Source organism: Bicyclus anynana, chromosome 19, assembly GCF_947172395.1.
Source record: "Bicyclus anynana chromosome 19, ilBicAnyn1.1, whole genome shotgun sequence".
Lineage (NCBI taxonomy): Eukaryota > Metazoa > Arthropoda > Insecta > Lepidoptera > Nymphalidae > Bicyclus > Bicyclus anynana.
Genome location: NC_069101.1, coordinates 8,888,209 through 8,910,848, shown reverse-complemented (window position 1 = coordinate 8,910,848; position 22,640 = coordinate 8,888,209). Strand labels below are relative to the sequence as shown.

Genomic DNA, 22,640 nt, shown 5'->3' with positions numbered 1-22,640 from the left:
TATAATATAATAATTTATTTATTTTGCTATCCTCCGCGAAAAGCCGACGAACCCATGCGACAACGTCACCCAGGTCCGACAAAATACTCTCTACGTACGTTTCACCCCGAAACCAGAGCATCTTCAGGAGATGATGGGTCTACAACGTGCAATTGCACGTTGTAGACTCAACATCTCATCGACAAAATAAATAAATTATAATATATTTATGCTACCATAGATATTAATTGGCATGCACGTCATAAATGCATAAAAGCATTACCTACCCTAAGGACTCAATACAAACCTATGTTGGACCACAGAATACATAGTTGGAGAAGAAATTTGCCAATTTACTTATAGTGCAGTTAAAAACCTTATTCACGCTACTGATAGGTAAGGTAAACAAAGGCTCTTCTCAGCAGAACCTGCCTTCTGTACCGGTAGAGTCCTTACAGATAGACAAACTTATGACGTTACAAAAGTACCTAAGTACTTGAAATAAACAAATTTTGGATTTGGATTATCGAATCTGCCTGGCTAAACCCGCTAGCTGCCAAAGCCAAAACGATCTCCATACTTACAGTTGCCTACCGTACTTACGTAGGAGAATTGGTGGACTTCCAGCTTTTTTAAAAGTGGTAGGTCTGGTTAACACAGGCTCACAGACTATAAAAGGCTCGAATTCGACGTGACGGTAATGAAGTCGTCAAATGTCGGACCATTTGTCGGACTTTGCATGCTTAGATGGGTTGGCGTTGGATTTACGGGGATCATGACCGTAGTAAGGGTATTTATGTATTTAAGAATAGGGTTAAATGGGGTTAAAAATCTTTATACGCAAAAGAAACAGGTTTTCCTATTTATTTGATATACCTACGGCGTTGTTAATTTTTAAGAAAAGTGTAGATTTGTGTTGTTATTATTTATTATTATAAACTAGCGGATGCCCGCGACTTCGTCCGCCTCTAGACCTCTTTAATCCAGACCTTACAGTAGTATCGATGTATAAAAAGGAGTAACTTCTCCCGTTTTCCCAACATTTTCCTTGACTGTTCTGCTCCTATTGATTGTATTGTCTATAACGAACATACAGACAGACAGACAAAAATTTTACTGTTTGCATTTTTGGCATCCGTATTAATCACTAATCACCCCCTGATAGTTATTTCGGAAATATATTTAATGTACAGAATTGATCTCTCTAGATCTATACTAATATACTAATAATATTATAAAGAGGAAAACTTTGTTTGTATGTTTGTTTGTTTGTTTAATTGTAATGAATAGGCTCAAAAACTACTGGACCGATTTTAAAAATTCTTTCACCATTCGAAAGCTACATTATCCACAAGTATAATAGGCTAAATTTTATTTTGTAAATAAATATTATAGGGTATATTAGGGTTCCGTAAGATATTTGGGTTTTTCGGACACAAGGTGTAAGAAATCAACCAGAAAAGTATGGTATGGGTAGGTAGGAGTAGGGTAGGGGTAGGGGTAGGCTAGGGGTAGGCTAGGGGTAGGCTAGGGGTAGGGTTTTGGTAGGATAGGGGTAGTTGAAAGTTTACATCGCATCTAGTTTCACGGGGACGAAGTCGCGGGCGTCGGCTAGTTTATTATAAGTCTACAAATACGTTCTGCAATATATAATGGCCGTTTATTAATGTATAGTCTATTCATGTTCTAAGCCTTAAGCAACAAAGTATTTTCTTTCCCGGACGAGGTCACTGATATAGTATCGAGTTAAAGAATATTATTACAAACCTGATAAAATATTCCAAATTCCTCTAGGCGTGCCATTATACATTATATGTACAGACGTACGTACCTACCTATGTACAATTTGCGTAATATGCATACTAATCTAGCTGAGAACATAATAAAATGGTGGAATTTATTACTTAGAATTGTGGGATTTGTTATCATTGTTACAAAAACTCTTTGAATGAACGCAAGATAAAAATCTTGTATTTTTTGTGTGTAAATCTAGGAGTAAGTTAATTAATTACATGAATGTATGCTCTGTTATTTTTGTGTTAGTGCAGTTAATATTCTGTAGTAGAAAACAGTTTCAGACAAAGATTTTCTACCTAGATATGTTACGTGCGTACAAAATCACTGTAAAAAGTGATCAGAATTTAGCTATCTCACTGAGCACACACATGTGACGGCCTCCGTGGCGCAGTGGTATGCGCGGTGGATTTACAATATGGAGGTCCTGGGTTCGATCCCCGGCTGGGCAGATTGAGATTTTCTTAATTGGTCCAGGTTTGGCTGGTGGGAGGATTCGGCCGTGGCTAGTTACCACCCTACCGGCAAAGACGTACCGCCAAGCGATTTAGCGTTCCGGTTCGATGTCGTGTAGCAACCGAAAGGAGTGTGAATTTAATCTTCCTCCTAACAAGTTAGCCCGCTTCCATCTTAGACTGCATCATCACTTACCATCAGGTGAGATTTTAGTCAAGGGCTAACTTGTAAAAGAATAAAAAAAAACATGCACAATTTTATGATTAGATATTTATGAAGACCGTAAAATTACGAGATCCGAAATAACAAATATATACCTACTCGCATCTGTTATTTAATTGGGATAATAAATAAATTATAGAAAATATTTATATTAACATATTGCACATAGCTTTTGTTACTAAAAGCTCTATAATACTAACTTTTCGTACACAAAAAAGTTAAAGTAAGGTTAAAATAAAGTTAAAGTAAGGTGTATATTACAGTAAGTAGGTACTAAATTCAAAACATGCAATTGAGACTCGACTGTATGATCCATAATGCAAGGTGCATGCGGACATAAAGACACCTGCGCTTTGTTTATGTACGTACGTCTACCTACTCGGTACATAAGTAGGATTGAATTTCATACAGTACAAAGTCCCACGTTACAAAGTATACTTTATGTTTTAATAGGTTAAAATTAAAAAAAATAACCTTAAATAGTAATTACGATATGCTCGTTATTTGATAGAGATACAGTGCCAAATTTGTTTTTTTATTCTCTACAAATTAGCCATTGACTACAATCACAATACACCTGATGGCAAGTGATTATGCAATCTAAGACGGAAGCGGGCTAACTTGTTAGGAGTAGGATGAAAATCCACACCCCATTCGGTTTCTACATCGTACCGAAATGCTAAACCAAAATCAAGCGGTAGTCTTTACAGTAAAATATTGTAAAGTTAACATTTCCTGATGATGCTCTGGTTTCGAAAGAACACCTACATTGAAGGCTTTATAGAGGCAGGCTGCTGCCTAGTTTTCGAAGTAACCACAATAAGTAAGTAGTTCACAATAAACTATCGCAAAGCGATTTAGCGTTCCGGTACGATGTCGTGTAGAAACCGAAAGGGGTGTGGACTTTGATCCTCCTCCTATCAAGTTAGCCCGCTTCCATCTTATATTGCATCGTCACTTACCATCAGGTGAGATTGTAATCAAGGGCTAACGTGTAAAGAATAAAGAAAATAAAAATAAAAAAAGTAATGTTTGCTTCTATTAATTAATTAAATTAAATTAAAAATTGTAATTGATTATTTTAAAAAGCTTTTATCAGATTAAGTAAGTTCCGCCTCCGTAAAAGTACTTACCGAAGTTGAGTCACAAACAAGAATACTTTTCCCTTATAAAGTTTTTCAATATTATCTTAGGGGCTGGATTTTTGGGGTGCGTTGTAATACGTAGCTTAGCGTAGATGTAAATAAAAAATGTACTTTTCTTAATTAGTTTAGTTCCATAAAATTTAATTATCGTCGCATCCTGTAAAACCTTTAACTCTTCATCATCGTCAAAGAACGCGATCTCTCGGCATTTTACAACATCTCAGAGAAAACCGACCAGAATCTTCTTTTCAATCTAGTTTCATCTTCAGCATTTAATAGATTTGGTTTTTTATTTCTTGTCTAGCGATCGTCCGCGTGGATTTCAATGTAAACTTTCAAGCCCTATTTCACCACTCTAGAGGTTAAATTTCAAAAATTGTTGCGTATTTTTTTGCGTATTTATTTTATGATTTATGAATAAATTTTTAAAACTGTAACTCTAAAAATTAAGGACTTTCCATACAAACTTTCAACCCCAATTGAACCCCCTTTTTATTTGATTTTCGCAATAAAAAGTATTCTATAACCTTCGCCGTATTATGGTCTTAAACCGTGCTAAGTTTCATTCGAATTCATTCAGAAGTTTCAGAGTGATGCCCGAATAACAAAAAAAACACGGACAGACAAAAAATTGAAAATAAATATTTTTAGCTTCAGTATCGATTATACATATAATGCCCCTCAACAAAATTTTTCAAAATAGCTTCAATGTACAGAATGTACAGAATTTGACCTGTTACAGTCTTATTATCTTATTATAAGTTCTAGATGGCGCTAGTAGTACGTTATGCCACAGTAACGTTTGGTGTTACAAATGGTATAAGTAAAATCTCAAATTGCGAATAAATATATAGAATTTGACCAGTTTTATTATAAGTATAGATATAGATAGATAGATAGATGAAGATGTATTCACTATTCATTCCAGCCATAGTTTTCCCTACTACCTACCTGTGTGTATCTTCAAGCCAAGAGTGAATTGACTTGGAAAGACCTTGGCCACGTGCCTTTACCGCGGTAGGCTGCAACTTCCCTACCATCAGATTTGATAACAGCCAAGGTCCAACTTGCATGAATTAAAGAAGATAGAGAAGTCTCTACAAATAGCCTCAATAGCTCAACGGTAAGAGCGGTCGGACTCATCACCGAGGAGTGGTGGTGCGATACCCGCCCCGTTGGTCTATTGTCGTACACACTCCTAATACAGTCTTTCCCGACTAGTTGGAGGGGAATGGGAATATTGGTCATATTTAAAAAAAAAGATATGGCAAATATTATTTACAAAAAAATATAGGCAAACTTAACGTTTCAAAGGTTTCAAAAGTGTTGGTAAACCTTAACTGAACTTTACTATTCCTAACTTCCTGCCACATCCTGAGAAGTGTGGTATTACTTGCCGATAGCCGAGGCTGACAATCTACTTCTATGTGTCCACTATTACGTACTAGAAAAAAATCGGTTTTCCTTCACACGACAGCTTCGCAATCGTTTCTACTTTTTAATGTATTGTGCTTTCTCGCACTGTCACACTTTCTTGACAGTAGAATGAGAAATAACACATTCCCCATAAATTCTACGTATTAACGTTTCCCATTGGGCTCACCTAGCATTCGTCGGTCGACATTACACGCATTGTGTTATACGAGTATTCACATGCGCAAACCGTCGAGCGAATTCTCAAAACTTATTCTTTTGTGTGGACGTAGAAAGAATTTTAATGCTTCCGCCTGAACTTGGAATAAATCGCACAATAGTAGAAATGGTTACGCAATGTTGGTTTGTGTCATTCAAACAGCAGACACTCATCGTAGGGGGATACACGTAAAGTTCGTTTCTACCAAAGTACCGGACCACTGGGTCGTGAAAATTCAAAACGTAAGAGTTATGGAAATGACATTAAAATTAAGGATTACCTATCTCTATATTAAAGGACTTTTTATTGTTTTCATAATAAAATATTCTGTCGTTTTGTTAAAAGTTAAGGTCCAAGTTAGAATTATTTATGGAATAAAATTAGTTAGTTTCTTTTTACGTTGTTGAATAAGCCAAAATAGACAGCAGTGCGCTGATATTCGAAGAACGGACTTGAGCGGCCACGTTACGAGTGTTCTGTAAAATGTTCGTAAATCATAAGGCTATATTGTCAAGGGTCGCGTTACTCAATGGTCTCCCAGTCAATCGTTTATCTGACATGTGTTTCGATGCCTCCTCGTGCGCATTGTTGTTTGACAGGATCGATTGGTATCTGTTGCTTTGTACTTTTGTGATTTTCCGATACGAATGATAATTTTGGTGGCGAAGGACTCGTTACGTGTTCACTTTGAACATCAACATATCTGGGTTTTTATATTACTCTACCAACTGAATACAAAAACAGATGAAAGATTTGTCTCATCTGAATGATTTCTCAAACACCATCGTCTATGAATAGTCCATATATCTATACCTACTTAATATTTTAAAGTTGCAGAGTTTGTTTGTTTGATTGATCGGGTTATCGCAAGAACTACTTACTTGTTTTGTGTTAGATAGTCCATTTATAAAGGAAGGTTGTAGGTTATATGTTATATGTGTATATACACGCTCACGCTACGACCAATAAAAACCGGACAGAACTATCAATGAAAAATGTGTCAAAAACGGAACAAAACATTTTTTCAACCTTTATTCTATTTGAGAGCTTCTTAAATACCCAAGACATAGGTACCTACTATTTAAAACAAACAATTAGGTATATTATAAACAATGTAACTTAAAAGAGACCTATTTATATTTTATTAAGTTATTTGCTGACAATGGTTGTAGATTTTGTAAACACATTTCAACTGTGGATAATAATAGTCGAGTAAGTTATTGATACGGTTTAAATTGCGACTAATGACACGTAACATGTGTAACATTTACATATTCTTAGGGTTGCCATTTAAATAGTGGTGGTTTTAGAAGCGACGTGTATGAGTCAAATCTAGAAATCCCAATTAGAAGCTTTACTTTCTGTCTATTGGACTATTTTGTGTACCTATTTGCGTATCTTCAATGGCAATGGATTCATATCAGTAATATAGAAGGTAACATAGTGTTGGACAAATAAAAAAAAACTAAACAAAATAATATCCTAAACTATAATAAATAAAAAAAAAACATGCACTCGAATTGAGAACCTCCTCCTTTTTTTGAAGTCGGTTTGGACTTAAAATGTCTTTGCAAACACTGAAGCGTGTATCTATCTACTAGAATATAGTATTATATCAGAGAATTTAAATTTATAGAATTATTTCCCAAAGAAGATATTACGAGTGAAGTGATTTTATATTTTTTGCATTATTTGCAACATTATTGCTATAAGTTCGATACGTCGTTACTACTCAGAGTGGTTCTAATTTAGCGTTCCAAGTTTGACCTACATATTTAGTACAAGTGGGTCAATACTGGGCAAGTTAAAAAAGCTTGTAATTGTGTACTGCTAGTAAACGGCAACCCTATGCAAAAGTAGCAAGGAACAGGCTTTAGTACGAATTCAGCGATTCGCCGCAGAGCGCCAGCGGTTCCCACGGCGCAATAAAACCTCTTTATATCACATCCTGAGCTTAATTGATGTGATTTCAACCCACCGGACCCGTTTCGCAACGTTTTCGTGCTCCACTTCCTATGAAGACGAGGAAAAAATGCTTTATTTCATCTATTTTTAAATGCATTCGATTTACATTAAAAAAAATACTTTTTGACGTGACAACGTCTTATAATTCGATAGGGCCGGCTGCGCACTTGAAAAAGATGACGTCATGCGTCGTTCCTTCGCTCTAGGGTTGCCAACTTTTTTTACAAAAAATAATAATATTCTCTGAAGATTATTAACAAAATTTTAGAAAAACGAATATTTTCTTTTGAAAAATGCAACCATTCCATCAGTATTTTCTTATGACGTTTTCACGTTCAACTATCGTCAGTAAACCGACTTTACATAGGTTCTCTAAACCTTCATGCCCCTGTTAAAGATATTCATACATTCATTCATCAACCCATATTCGACTCACTGCTGAGCTCGAGTCTCCTCAGAAAGAGAGGTGTTAGGCCAATCACCACGCTAACCCAATGAGGATTGGCAGATTTAACACACGCAGAAAATTAAGAAAATTCTCTGGTATGCAGATTTCCTCACGATTTTATCCTTCACCATTTGAAGCACGTGCTATTTAATTTCTTAAAATGCACATAACTGAAAACTGGAGATGCATGCCCCGGATTCGAACCTACGCCCTCCAGAGTTGGAGGCGGAGGTCATATCCCCTTAGCTATCACAATGTTAAAGATATAATACCACTATATTTTATGATCACTGCAAAAAGTGATCTGAAATTAGCTTCTCCACACAATTTGCACAATTTTATGTTTTTTTTTTGTTGAAGTTTATTTTACATCAGTGTACCTGTGCCACTACCTACTTTTACCGACTCGTCAATCTATTACCTATCTACTAAAATTGTTTAACATAAAACTGGCCATTAGCAATAAATTAATAAAATATAAAAAAAAACTTTCATAAAAATTCATATTAAAAATGTGACCATAGATATTGTTTTTCTGTCAACATTTTTACAAGCTGGCGTTTTTACCGCATGTTGCATGTTGCATGGTGTGGTTAATGGGACCAGCAGGAGGAATTAGTAAAATGAAATTGTTAAATTCAGTTTACATTTAATGGATATTACTAACCTACCTTTAAGTAACATTGTCGATAACTTCACTCACATAAGTAACTTCACGCGCTGATATTTTTTTTATTCTTTACAAAAGTTAACCCTTGACTACAATTCTGCCTAATGTTAAATGATGATGCAATCTAAGATGGAAGCGGGCTAACTTGATAGGAGGATGAAAATCTACACCCCTTTCGGTTTCTACATGACATCGTACCGGAAAACTAAATCGCTTGGTGCTATGTCTTTGCCGGTAGGGTGGTAACTAGCCACGGCCCAATGCACCCAGCCAACTTAGTACACAGATGACTAGACACTGATTAGACACAGATGACAATAACAAGAGTAATAGTTCAATTAGATATCATCATTAACAACCCATATTCAGCTACTGAAGCACGAATCTACTCTTAGAATGAGAGGGGTTAGGCTAATAGTCACCACGCACCAATGCGGATTGGCAGACTTCACACACGCAGAGAATTGAGAAAATTCTCAGATAAGTATGCAGGTTTCCGCACGATATTTTGCGTACACCGTTTGAGCCACGTGACATTTGAAAAATTAGGGATGCATGCCTCGGTCCATAAGGTCATGTAAGAGGTCATATCCTCTGGGCTCCCCAATTAGATATATCTAAAGGAAATAATATAAAAATTATAGTATAAGCAACAAAGAGAAGACGTTAACATTTGGTAAATGACAGCACCATTACTAAGGCCAGGTGCAAGCGGCACGTGCGATGCGACATCTGCCGGCTAAAGGCAAAGGAAAAAAACGTAAAATACTAGTAGAATTGTTATTTATCTCCCGCGCACACCTCGCGAGCATCTGCCGTACATTTAGCCGAGTCAGCTGGTTGACAGCGGAATTAAAATTGCTTTTATAGCGGATACAAATAATTCCAATTATACTGCACTAGCGAACCTGTGTGGCTTTGTATACAACGCTAAATCGCTTGGCGGTACGTCTTTGTCGGTAACTAGCCACGGGCGAAGCCTCCCACCAGCCAGACCTGGACCAATTAAGAAAACCTCAATTCGGCCGAGTCGGGGATCGAACCGAGGACCTCCGTCTTCTAAATCCACCGCGCATACCACTGTGCCACGGAGGCCGTCAAAAATTATTTAAAAATTAAAACATGAGACTAACCATTGCTTCAGGATGTCGAACGTAGATGGGTAAATAAAGCTCCATTTAATGAAAAATATGTCAAATCCCTAGGAAAACTAATAGATAAAGAAAATGGTTTTTTTTACTGTAAATGTATATGACCTCTGCCTCCGATTCCCGAGGGTTTGGGTTCGAATCCGGTCCGGGCATGAACCTCCAACTTTTCAGTTATGTGCATTTTAAGAAATTAAATATCACGTGTCTCAAACAGTGAAGGAAAAACATTGTGAGGAAACCTGCATACCAGAGAATTTTCTTAATTCTCTGCTTGTGTGAAGTTTGCCAATGCACAGCTTGGTGGACTATTGGCCTAAGTGAAGTTTCCCAATCCACATTGGGCCGGCGTGGTGGACTATTGGCCAAACCCCTCTCATTCTGAGAGGAGACTCGAGCTCAGCAGCGAGCTGAATATGGGTTGTTAATATTAAAACGGATTCGATCAATTGTCGCCAGGTCAACGAATTGTAGGACGTAAGTATCCCCGGTGCCATGTGAGTTTTACACTGTAATGAATTATGGCTGTGATGGTTCCCATTCCCTGTAATGGAACACATGGTTTATTATGAATGATATTTAAACGGGTACATACCACGATAAAACGACAAGATTTTTATTGTCGATATTTCGACCCAGTTGCATGGATCGTGGTCACGACGGGACTGAAGTTGCGAGATGAGAAGTGAAGTCAGCTATTAGGGGCAAAATCGATCTACCCTCTTTCTTGTTCTTTTTCTTTTTTCTTCCTTTCCAAGGTGTTACGTCGAAATGGTCATAAGCCCCTTGTATTAAAAAATAGTTCACATCAACGGAGAGAACAACCTTTGGAAGTCGAAAGAAGAATGGCCTACTTACCTTTTGTTAAAGGGGTAACTGATAAAATTGGATCGTTCCTAAGGAAAAAATACAACATAAAGACTGTGTTTACTCCTTTACAAAAGATCGCCCACATGATGCGTTCTCCAAAGGATCGTTTGCCATACCAGTGTCCGGGTGTGTATAAAATCGACTGCAGCTGTGGTAGCTCTTATATTGGACAAACGAAGAGGCCCATAGCAACCCGTGTAACAGAACATATACGAGCGATAAAAAACAACGACCCGCAAAAGTCTGCGATAGCTGATCACATTCTACAACCGGGAACTAAACATTGGATTGAGATCCATAATCCACGCATTATTTCCACGGACCGCCACTATATACCCCGAGTAGTTCGAGAAGCCATTGAAATTCGAAAATACAAAAATTTCAATCGGGAAGATGGTTTCAAACTAGCCAGCGAGTGGAACCCGGTGGTAGAATTGTGCAAACCAAGGGGGCGCCGCGATACGCATAATAACAAAAGCGATGTCGTGAGTGTGGTTTGCCTAAACAGCCAAAAACGCGAGGTCGTTGAAAAAAGAAAAAGAACAAGAAAGAGGGTAGATCGATTTTGCCCCTAATAGCTGACTTCACTTCTCATCTCGCAACTTCAGTCCCGTCGTGACCACGATCCATGCAACTGGGTCGAAATATCGACAATAAAAATCTCGTCGTTTTATCGTGGTATGTACCCGTTTAAATATCATTCATAATGAACAACCACGAAATAAGTTTAAAATCATTAGAACACATGGTTTCTTATGTTCTGTACCATTCTGTGTAGCGAACATGTCTAAACATGCACGAACATGTTAAACAATGAGCAAAGAACGCAGAACAAAATAGATAAAATAGGGTAGGTAGTTGACTCAAACCAAAATATAAACATTAAGTATTTATTTCGTATAGTTGTAGGTACATGAAATAAGAGTCCGAATATATCGGTATTAATAAATAAAAGTTTATCGGAAAATTTAATTTAAAACTAGATTTTTTTTAATATTCCAAGCGTCAAAAACGCTGCCGTCCATTTTATGACGTCACAATTTTACTTGAAGTACTAAACGTCAAACTAATTATTGTATAGTATTTTTGTCAAACGTTTGTTAACGTGACGCCATGAACCAGTAATTCAATGTAAATAATTTTTTATTAAATGTAAATTCATTAAATGTAAATAAATGTTCATTAAATGTAAATAAATTTTCATTAAATGTAAATAAATTTGCAATATAATTAAATAATTTTTTATTAAATGTAAATTTTCATTCAAAAAGTATGATAATTGTTTTTCAATCTTGTAGAACGATAATGAACAATTTAAGACTATTTAAAAAAAATATTAACTAGCCTATTACTTAGGGTCTGTACCGAATAATAATAGGATTTAATGTCATTGTGTTAACTCGTATCTCCCGCGTGTAACTACAGTGCATCTGCCGTCCGTTCAAAGCCCTCAGCGTAGAGTCAGCTGTTCGAATATGATGTGAAAAAACGCGACCGACTTTACAGAAGTGTCCATTGTAGATCTTATTGCATTGTGATAAAGTTCATTTTGTTATAGCTTATTTCTTATAAGAATTAAAATAGTTGAATAGAAGAATAGTAAAATAACGTTAAAGGTCTAAGGATGCATGGTATTTACTGAGTTCATTTTGATAAGTTGCTATAATAACGAAGAATTCGTATTTATATAAAGTAATATGGCTCATATCAATGATTCAGCTTTACCTACAAATTAATTTAATATTCGACCGCAGCGTAAAGGCGCTAATTAGTACAGGAAATCTAGGAAATATGAGTAAAAGAATGACATAACTCGAGATTTTTAAACCATCGGTAGGGGGCAAACCAACAAGCTTAACTTGAGTACATCGGCCGCCCGTAATTGAAACACGTTCAAATAATTTTAACAATTTCCAGGACTGTCACGGACTTGCGTTTGAAGACCGAGCGGTGGCTGACGAGGTGCAGAACTACGAGCTGATATCAGGCTTCCAGAACGACACACACACTACCGTGGAGTTCAGGCGTCAGTTGGACACTTGTGACAAACAGGACACTGTTATTGGTGTGAGTATATTTATCAAATACCCTCATATATATCGAACAACGAGTCTTCGATGAGTGCGCGTTGCCAGTGATGAACTATGGATCTGAGACTTGGTCGCTACGCTAACTATGTACTTCTACATGTGTTTTCTGTGCTATGGACCTTATAAGAAGGCCCAGAGTCACTCTAAAGGGCGATGGAGCGAGCTATCCTAGCTATTAAAACAATTTTATGATTGTGGGTAAGTAATATATACTCAAACAATCATATAAATTGTAAAATTTGCGCGCCATTTGTATGGCAATACACTGTGACTTTATATTTTGTATGTCCATCTTGTATATTTATTAAGTGTATTAAGGCAAATAAAGTTCATTTCATTTCATTTCATTTTATTTCATTTTATTTCATTTCATTTCATTTCATTTCCTTGGAGTTTCTCTGCGTGATAGAATGAGATCCGCAGAAGAACCAAAGTAACCACTTTTTACTACAGGAGACGGTGTCTGGACTTTTTATTACGTCTATGTCTGCATAAACCTAGGTCTAGCCTAATAACGGAAGGAGGCACATCGTTTTACTCGTACTTAGCAACTAGAAATAACAAATTGCAGATTGAAGTTCTTTTGAAAGTGCTACTTGAACAAGGGATTATTGTTCATTTTAGTGTTTTGAATAAGACCTGACTGCTATATTAAACCATTAACATTTTTTAGCACCTAGAACATCCTTCTCCTTTCAACTCCTTTGCCTTGTAATTTACTTGGATGATTAAATCAAAAGGGCTTATTCTTCGAAGTTCAATATACTACAACCTTTTGATATAATTGCAAAAGGTTATATCATGACATATAATACTCCCCATTGGATACTAGAATCTCCAATCCAGTATTCAGTATCCTCCGTTTTGTCCAGATTTCAATCTATACTAATATTATAAAGCTGAAGAATTTGTTTGTTTGTTTGATTGAACGCGCTTATTTGAAAAAATCTTTCAGTGTTAGATAACCTATATAACGAGGAAGGCTATAGGCTATTTTATTCCCGGGGGACGGGAACCATGCGGGTGAAACCGCGCGGCGTCAGCTAGTTTATATGTTTATATGTCTTAAAATATGTGTATATTTTTGCAGGAAGACACTCTTCAAGTGCTATGGGCGCTAGGGCCAGAAGGTTCGGATGGTCAACTGCCCAGACACGTCCAAAGCGGGTCCCGACCTCTAAGGCTGTTGCAGCCGTTAGCTAAACCTGACTCCATACCACTGAAACACTGGGACGTTAGAATATCCAATGTAAGTTGCCTAAGTTCCATCCATCCATCCATATTGTTTTTCACAGAGCATGGGTACGGATACAGTCGCCTGTATTACTTTTATAATTCGTACTATCGTGAATCGCGGTAAACTTTCAAGAGTGAAACGAACTATCATCCGCACCATTCCACATGAAAGTAACTGTTATCACGGAATTTGAACGCTAAAGGTTACCTTTAGCGATCTGTGATACTAATATTATAAAGAGGTATAGTTTGTGGTAGGTACTCTGGGGATAATCTCTGGTACGAGTTACTGAACCGATTTAAAAAATTCTTTAACAACTAGAAAGCTACATTATTTGTGAGTGACATAGGCTATATTTTATACCCATACTATCACGGGAGCGGGAACTATGCGGGTGAAACCACGGGGCGTCGGGTATATGTAGTAGTAGTAGTATATGTATTAGTAGTTTATCTACGAATAGGTAGTAAAATACAACACAAATTTATAAAAACGTCTAGAGAAATAATGGCTTTATCTTTAATTAAACATCTACGTGGCTTTTTAATTACCCGCATATTTTTATCTTTAAAGATAAATGCAATTTATACCTATAATGACTAAAAGTAGCTACTTTAATTTAGAATATCTTTTCTATGGATATTTCTATTTCTTGAAAGATGTAATTTGCAGTCATTTTAAGTGCAATTATTCTTTCAAAATAAATCTTTAGCTTCAGTGCGGAGCTTCAGGATAATTCAAAGACAAAAGTCAAAATTCTTTTATTTTCATTAGGCTTATTTTTACAAACACTTTTGAAACTTCAAGTCATGATTTAATGGTGATAATTAAAGACAAAAACTCACTTAAGTGGGGTAAGGGAAAGGAGATGATGAATTAAAGACAAAAACTTAAAATTAAAGTTATGAAGGTTCAAAACGCGCCTTGGTCCGAGAAGAGCCCACAAAAAACTTAGCCAGGCGTTATTTGTTCATCACCATTTTACAATGTTGTCTCTCTACCTATCCTAATAGATGGTGTTAACGTATTGCTAGGTAAAAATAATATAGATACTTGGTACTTTCTCGACTTTAGGAGATGGAATCGTAATGATGACAATTATAATGATGACAATTATTGTAATGATGACAATTGTAATGATCACAAGTGTAATGATGACAATTGTAATGATGACAATTGTAATGATTATAAACTTAACGTTTGTACATTTTCAGTTCACCATACCCCACGTGATGGCAACACTATTCTGGTGCAAAGTGTTCAAAGCCCCAGAGCTGACGAGGAAGCATCACATAGTCGGCTACGAGCCCCTGATAGACAGCCGACCTATCAGGAGTGGGATACCAGTGATGGAGAAGAACAGTCTGTCTCCAGTGCACCATATGGTACTCTACGAGTGCAACGAGGACCACGATAAGAGGCAGTGGAACAAGTGGTCGGAGAGTGAGGGGTTTCTTGGACCCAGTAGGCCTGGCGAGCTGGCTACTTGCGCCACCCCTATTGCTGCTTGGGCTATGGGGTCGAAAGGTACTGCTTATTATCGTATTTTGTTCACAATCAGATGATCAAAATCTAAATTGTATATTTTAAGTAGGTAGTGTTAGGCTCAAACGGTGAAGGAAAAACATCGCGAGGAAATCTGCATAGTAGAGAATTTTCTTAAATCTCTGCGTCTGTGAAGTCTGTCAATCCGCATTGGGCCAGCGTGGTGGACATTCTGAGAGGAGACTCGATCTCAGCAGTGAGCCGAATATGGGTTGATGATGAGTGTTAGTTTCTCTGCGTGATCGAATTAGAAATGAAGAATATAAGTCACTTATATAGCTCAGCGAGTCGCGAAGCTGAATTTGCAATGGGCAGGGCACATAATTCGAAGAGCCGATGGACGTTGGGCTCTTAAAAGTGCTGGAACGGCGATCCCACACCGGGAATCGCAGTTTTGACCCCCACTAGGTGAACAGAGGACATCTAGCGGGTTGCAGGGAATACATGAAAATGTCATTTTTTATTTTTTTATATGTACAAAAAATAAAAGTAAGATGTTTGTTTTTAAGTAATGCAAAAATTCCAAGTTATATTGTGGCTGAACTGTCCACTCAAACAGTAGAGCAATAAAATAATGCCCTGAAATGTGTGGCATAACCTACAAAAAGGGCTCAACTCAGCATTTTGCCAATTCCTATACAAAAAAAGCATTTGATATCATTATAATTGATAGTATTAATATACGCCCTGTAATCAGGGGCGATGTAATCTTAGAACTCGATTCTAGCGGCTTACCTTTTAAAATTCTATACATACTCGTACATATTTACTATAGTTATTTATTTTATACGCTCGAAATAGGTATCGTTTTACCACAGCATTTCTACAATCTGTACAAGAAACGCCTGCGCGCTAATAAAAACATAATCGGGTTTTTAACCTATTATAAAATTTCAACACTCGCGACTGGTATATTATGATAGTAGATAATGGCTACAATAACAACACAGAACAACAACTGCCATTTCAAAGCGTTACAGAGACATTAGAAACTTATAGAAACCCCATTATCCGCGCAGTTCAAATTCCCATTATGAAACGGAAACTATGCCAACAAACACGAGGTTGAAATGTATCAAATATTAAAACATTTCACTTAAGAGCCGAACTTCCTTAACTATGAGATAATTTAAATCACTATTACCGCCTACGCTTTGAAATTTACGTCTTAAAGCTGTCATTAGCGATGAAAATTCTTAGCAAGTCGCTTTCGTTAGTGTTGGAGGAATTTAAACCTTAACACAATAGTTTTAGGGTGTGTTTATGTGTGTGATAGTTTTTTCATTGAGTTGGTCTTGTTTGCAGGTGAATTCCTGCCTGAAAACGTCGGTATTCCGTTAGGCGAGAAGGGAGGCGTCTCATACTACATGCTTGAAGTTCATTATGACAATCAAGAACTACATCAATGTACGTATAATAAGTATAGTGAATAAGTATCTAAAGGTGCTGATAGACTTGACTTGAATTCGCTTGTAATGAGCATTCGTGCGAATGTTCCATCACAGCAAAATTCAAAATTCATTTATTTCAAGTAGGCTCAGTTTAAGACTATTTGTAAAGATTTGGAGGTTCTGCTGAGAAGAAACCGGCAAGAAACTCAACGGTTGCTCTTTAAAAAAAACATACAATATTATAATTTACAATTGATGACAACATTACAAATTCTTATAGTTTTACTTCCTGTGTGAAGGTGGAAGCTGATCCAATGGCCTTCAAACATCTTTATCATTAAGGAATTCATCAATGGAGAGCAAAATACGAGTTCGCTAGAATTTACAAGATGTTCGTAGCAATATTTTTGGCTCTATGCTTGGCTCTGCTCGTTGTACAGATCGACAAATATAAAAACGGTGAATGCTCGATGTTCTGTTACAAGTGAATGCTCAAGTCTATCAGCACCTTTAGTATTTTCTAATGTCATTATCGTCAATACAGGACACTGGCATCCTCAGTCCTAATATTAGAGGGACTTTTGAGTTGCTTTGCTACAATCACACCTTGTGGTAAGTTAAGACGTAACCTACGGTGGAACCCAATTGCCTAGAAGGTGCCTGTTCTTGAAGATACGCAAGTAGAGAAAACGCAAGCTGAAATGGTATACCATAACTTCATTCAGAAACGAAGTGCTAAAACGCTTCATAAAAATCCAAGGGCCATAGATCATCGAAAGTTCTAATGAGGTAGCTTATGATCTAAGAATTTAAATATCACGTGTCTCAAACGGTGAAGGAAAAACATCGGGAGGAATTTGCATATCTGTCAATTTTCTTAATTCTCTGTATGTGTGAAGTCTGCCAATCCGCATTGGGCCAGCGTGGTGGACTAAGGCCTAGCCTCTCTCATCCTGAAAGAAGACTCGTGCTCAAGAGTGAACCGAATATGGGTTGTTGATGATGATGATGATGAAGAAAAGCCCGATATTTCACATTGAACTGATTTCGTCATTTTTACGGCTTGGCGAGTTTTGGATAATATTAGAGATTGATGATAATATCCTGAAGCCACGACAAGGAGTTTTATCCGATCTACAGAGTGTAACACTAACTTCCCAGGCTCCGTCAATTTTAATGAGCTCTTTGTTTCATCAGTTTTGGATAACTCGGGCATCCGCATCCACTACACGTCATCGCTGCGCGCCCACGATGCTGCGCTTCTGGGCGCCGGCGTGGGCGTCTCCGCACTGCACATGATCCCACCCAAGCAGCGCGCATACAGCACTGTGGGCATCTGTAGCCCTGAATGCACCAACAACGTGAGTTAACTTTTTAATACGTAATAGGACCATTTCACCTGATAGTACCTAAAGTGTAGATGTCGTCAAGATGGAATGCTAGAATATGCCGATTCACTCTCTTCTTAAAGATGCCCAGGTTTTAAACTCTAAACATATCTTTAACTGAGATATCTCTGGCATTTGAATCTACTATGAGTATACATTGTCCATGAGAGCCGAGATAGACCAGTGGATGGACCTATGCTTTCGATTTGTAGGGCGTAGGTTCAAATCCGGTCCGGGGCATTTTCAGTTATGTTCATTTTAAGAAATTAAATATAACTTGTCTCAAACGGTTAAAGAACGTGAGTAAACCTGCATACCTGAGAATTTTCTTAACTCTCTACATGTGTAAAGTCTGCCAACGTGGTGGGCTATAAGCCTAACCACATTCATTCTGAAAGGAGACCCGTGCTCAAAAGTGACCCGATTCATGAAGAAAATCAGTCGAAACGTTTTGAAGAAGTGCAAGACACCGTGACAAGAAATATAATTATATTAGACCGTCTATCGTCGTTTCCATAAATTTAAATTTAAATTTACTTTTAAAGTACATATTGGTACATACCAAAGATTACAATTGGTACATACTTTCCCATCTGTCCTACCAAAGTTTTCCTACAGCTACAGTTGTACTGCATAGAGCTTAGTTGTTAATCCGAGCGCAGAGATCTCGGTGTGAACTGTGAAGTTGGCTCATAAATTGCCTGCTGCCGAGCGCCGCATTGCAAATAGATTTCACTTGATCTATCTTGCATATTTATAAGACCAATTAGTATCACTGCTCTGTATGTAAGGTTGAATTACCACTGACTTCATGATTATGAAATTGCTTTAATTTCAATGATGAATGAAAAATGAGGCGCTCAAAAGAGGAAATTTCCACATTTCAACTCAATGTTAGTTGTGGTCAACAACAACAGTTATCTAAACAAATAATATCGAATATTGTCCACAATGTCGAGTTGTATGTTCAGAAAATGTAAAAACTATATATACGTAAATAAATAATGGAATTTAAAACAAAATTGTGCATGTGTGGGCTCAGTATTGTAGCTAATTATTCGGATCACTTTTATAAATCGGTTACGTCCCTGCATTTTGTATAAAATTATCATTGTTTAATTTTAATAAACATACAGATTTTTATACTTATCTTAAATTTAATAAGTAAGTCCAATTAGGTAAGTAAAATGTTATAGGTAAGGTAGTATGTTTTGAAGTAATGTAAATAAACATACAGTTACCTACATTCCTACTATAATTTTATAAGGAGGTCCTATTAAATAATTACATGTTTATATGCTTTTTTGTTTGTTAATAACTTAAAACTTAATAGAATATAATTATTTGTGTGCTATTAGTAACTATTATAATTTATAATGTTTTGCACAATCTAAGCCTCTAATATGTGTAGTAAATGAATATATAAATAAATACCTCGTATAATTGCACTTAATTGGTTAACAGATTATTCATAATATAGGTAATAAATTATACCTGATTTATTAATAATTATTTGTGGGTATATGTGGGTATATTAGCATAGCTAGTGGACGCTCAACTTTAATATTGCGGACTTAGAAAGTTATTTCTATATTGGATGGATGCGACTTATTTCAATTTACTAGATTTAGTCTAATATACGAACAATTATTTCATTTGTCATATTACGTATGTAATCTCGTAAACGGGATGGATAATTTTTATTTTTATAAAAAAATAATATTGTAGTTTTTAATAGCTTTCTTTCCTTCCAAATACAATTTTAGATTTGCCCAGAATTTTATTTCTAACTCATTAGTAGGTACATGTATTTAAATTACTTACAAGCATTTTCTAAAAACGCCGTTAGAATTGTTACATGGCACTGTAATGTTAATTTAACCAGCATGATAACAATAGCCGCATAAACCTTTACGTTTATGGCAACTTACATAACAATGCATTGTTTAGCATAAATGCAGCCCACGTCTCTAAAATGCAGGCGTACTGTTTTGTTTTCTAAATGGAAGTGTATCCAATAATTACAGACCATGCCAGAGGAGGGAATCAATATTGTATCCGTTCTGCTACATGCCCACGGCACTGCGCGGAAGATTTCGTTGAAGCACATCCGAGGCAATGAAGAGCTTCCCAGAATATCTGAGGTAATTTCACAATAATTGACCTATAGTGCCATCTATGTATAGCATCAAAACATCACTAAATATTTCAAGCAAGAGTTCTAAGGTACTACGTAGTTCATTAGTTTTTCAATAGATGTCACTTGTAGATACTTGCTAAGTTACACATGTACTACGAAATTCATAAGATTTTCGATAGATGTCACTAGTACTTTGTACTAGACAAAGCGTTTTAATATTAGTGGTAGTTGCGTTGCGTCTTACAAACTACGTGGTATTTCAGTAGATGTCACTAGTAGCAAATTTAAAGAGTTTTCTCAATTTTATCACGGATTACGCTAAATTGCATGGTGTAAGAAACTTTTATCACAAAATGATAAAAGTTTCTTACACCATGTGGTTAGCCTATTTTGCAATAGATGTCGCTTTAAATCTTTTAATAATTTTTTTTAGAACGTTAGATATTCCTTTTGTGCGGTTTTTTTTTGCACAACTTAAATGTAACGCTGGTTATTTTTTTTTCTTTTAATTGTTATCTATGCGAGTGGACTCTTATATATACTCAGAGGCACAATTATCCGCCCACTTTTATATGACGCGAGTATATTAAAGTGGGCGGATAATTGTGCCTCTAAGTATATTTATATGTTTTTATGTAGGTATGTGTAAGTAATTTGAGAACCATGCCAACCTTTGTATCGCTTGTCTATAAAGATTGCACGGCAGGACCAATGAGCTTCGCGATTTGGAAAAGTTCTTGTAGATGACACACACACAGGATTGTTTTTTGATGAAAATGTTTCGTTCCTATAAACGAAAAGTTGTTATCAGCAATGCTGAATGAGTGCAGCAGATAGTTAGCATCTATAGCAGCAGATAGATAGATAGCAGCAGATAGCAGATGGTTCCAGTAATGAACGCTGGACGCTTGTAAAACTGACATAGACATTGAATGAGAATTTCGAACAAGTTTTGATACGGTTCTTTCTCGAACTACCTGCTAGTAATGGCAATTTCTAACACTAGCAGTCGCAGTTTAATGATGAAAGAATTTATTAGGTATAGCTTGGCAATTTCGTTCGTAACACTCCCGATGCGGTAGCGGGCCGGGGGCGTGTAGCGATGAATGAAAAACCCACGACTTACGCACCTCACTTCCCCGCACGCATGACTTCACACCCGCGCAGTCTTTCCCCTCGTCGCCCGCATATCAAGAGAGTGTTAACGAACTTGCCAGACTATAGATACTTAGGTAATCTAGTTCGTAACAAACTAGGACACCAAAAAAAAATTACCTCTAAAAGTATAGTGTATTTCTTTTTGTTTAGATTGGATTAAACGTTTCTGTTTTACTTTCTAGGAAAATAATTACGATGCCCGATATCAACAATCCCGGATCGTTCCCGGTGGTAGGAGGTTCTTCAAAGGCGACACTTTGATCACTGAATGCACGTATGACAGCAGTTCCAGGGATAAACCTATCCTGGGTGGATATTCTGCTACACAGGTTTGTCACTATTTATGAAAAAAGATTTCTCAGAGCACTCGCTCACTTGCAATTCTTAGTTGGCCGACTAGCGGACAACTAAATTGCAAACGTTTACAATTTAGTTGGACAACTTTTTAATTGTACATTATCAAAAGGTAGTCAGGTTTCTGATGCGATTGGGGTCCAATTTATTTGTTGATTTAGTTGGAGAAGATGTGTGGGCTGACATAGGCACCTACAAGCTGACGTCGCGCGGTTTCACCCGCATGGTTAACGTTCCCGTAGGAATACAGGGATAAAATGTAGCCTATAGCCGATAAATGGGCTATCTTACACTGAAAGAATTTTTCAAATCGGACCAGTAGATCCTGAGATTAGCGCGTTCAATCAATCAAACAAACAAACAAACTCTTCAGCTTTATAATATTAGTATAGATTAGCGACTACTCTGCGATTTATTCGGCCAACTAAAAATTGTAAGTGAGCGGGTGCTCTAAAAAGTTCAGATTTTTACTTAGACGCTAATGAAGGGAAGCTTTTCATGTGGAAATTTCACGTTAAAAATTATCGGTCAAATTGATTTTTTTTTTAAATTTCTTTCGTAGTTCCGCCCTGTGGGAAAACGAGGATAAAATGTAGCCTTCTTCTTTCCCGGGCCTTATCCGCACTTGGCCACTAGGGGTTGGTTAAAATGGAGCCTATGATACTCACAAATCATGTAGCTTTCTATTGGTAAAAGAATTTTGAAAATCGGTTCAGGCGATCAAAGACCCTCTTTAAACCGCACGAACTCATTTAAACATTTTATTAAATAAAATGTTCAAATGAGTTCGAGCGGACGCCCGTGACTACGTCCTTCCTTATACCTCCTTAATCCGACCCTGTCACAAAATCCGTTCTTAGCTAACGTCTACCAACTTTATGCTACCTCCTTGAGAAACTTCATCTTTGTACGTCCAAGTTTTCGGTATTTCGTGATGACCTTTCGATTACTTTTCATTTCGATTTTGTTAATTTATTATTACCACACCATATGCCATGCCAAATTAA

General features: G+C 36.8%; 1 protein-coding gene across 1 annotated transcript in view; it reads left to right on the top strand.

The window, feature by feature from the left end:
- Positions 1-22,640, top strand: part of LOC112045359 (MOXD1 homolog 1) — a 96,289-nt gene that overhangs the window by 67,722 nt on the left and 5,927 nt on the right. The window contains exons 3-9 of the mRNA XM_052887253.1: positions 12,248-12,397; positions 13,511-13,669; positions 14,872-15,184; positions 16,508-16,609; positions 17,791-17,954; positions 20,009-20,125; positions 21,462-21,608. Coding sequence (XP_052743213.1) covers positions 12,248-12,397; positions 13,511-13,669; positions 14,872-15,184; positions 16,508-16,609; positions 17,791-17,954; positions 20,009-20,125; positions 21,462-21,608 — 1,152 coding nt within the window. The remainder of the gene's footprint in view (positions 1-12,247; positions 12,398-13,510; positions 13,670-14,871; positions 15,185-16,507; positions 16,610-17,790; positions 17,955-20,008; positions 20,126-21,461; positions 21,609-22,640) is intronic.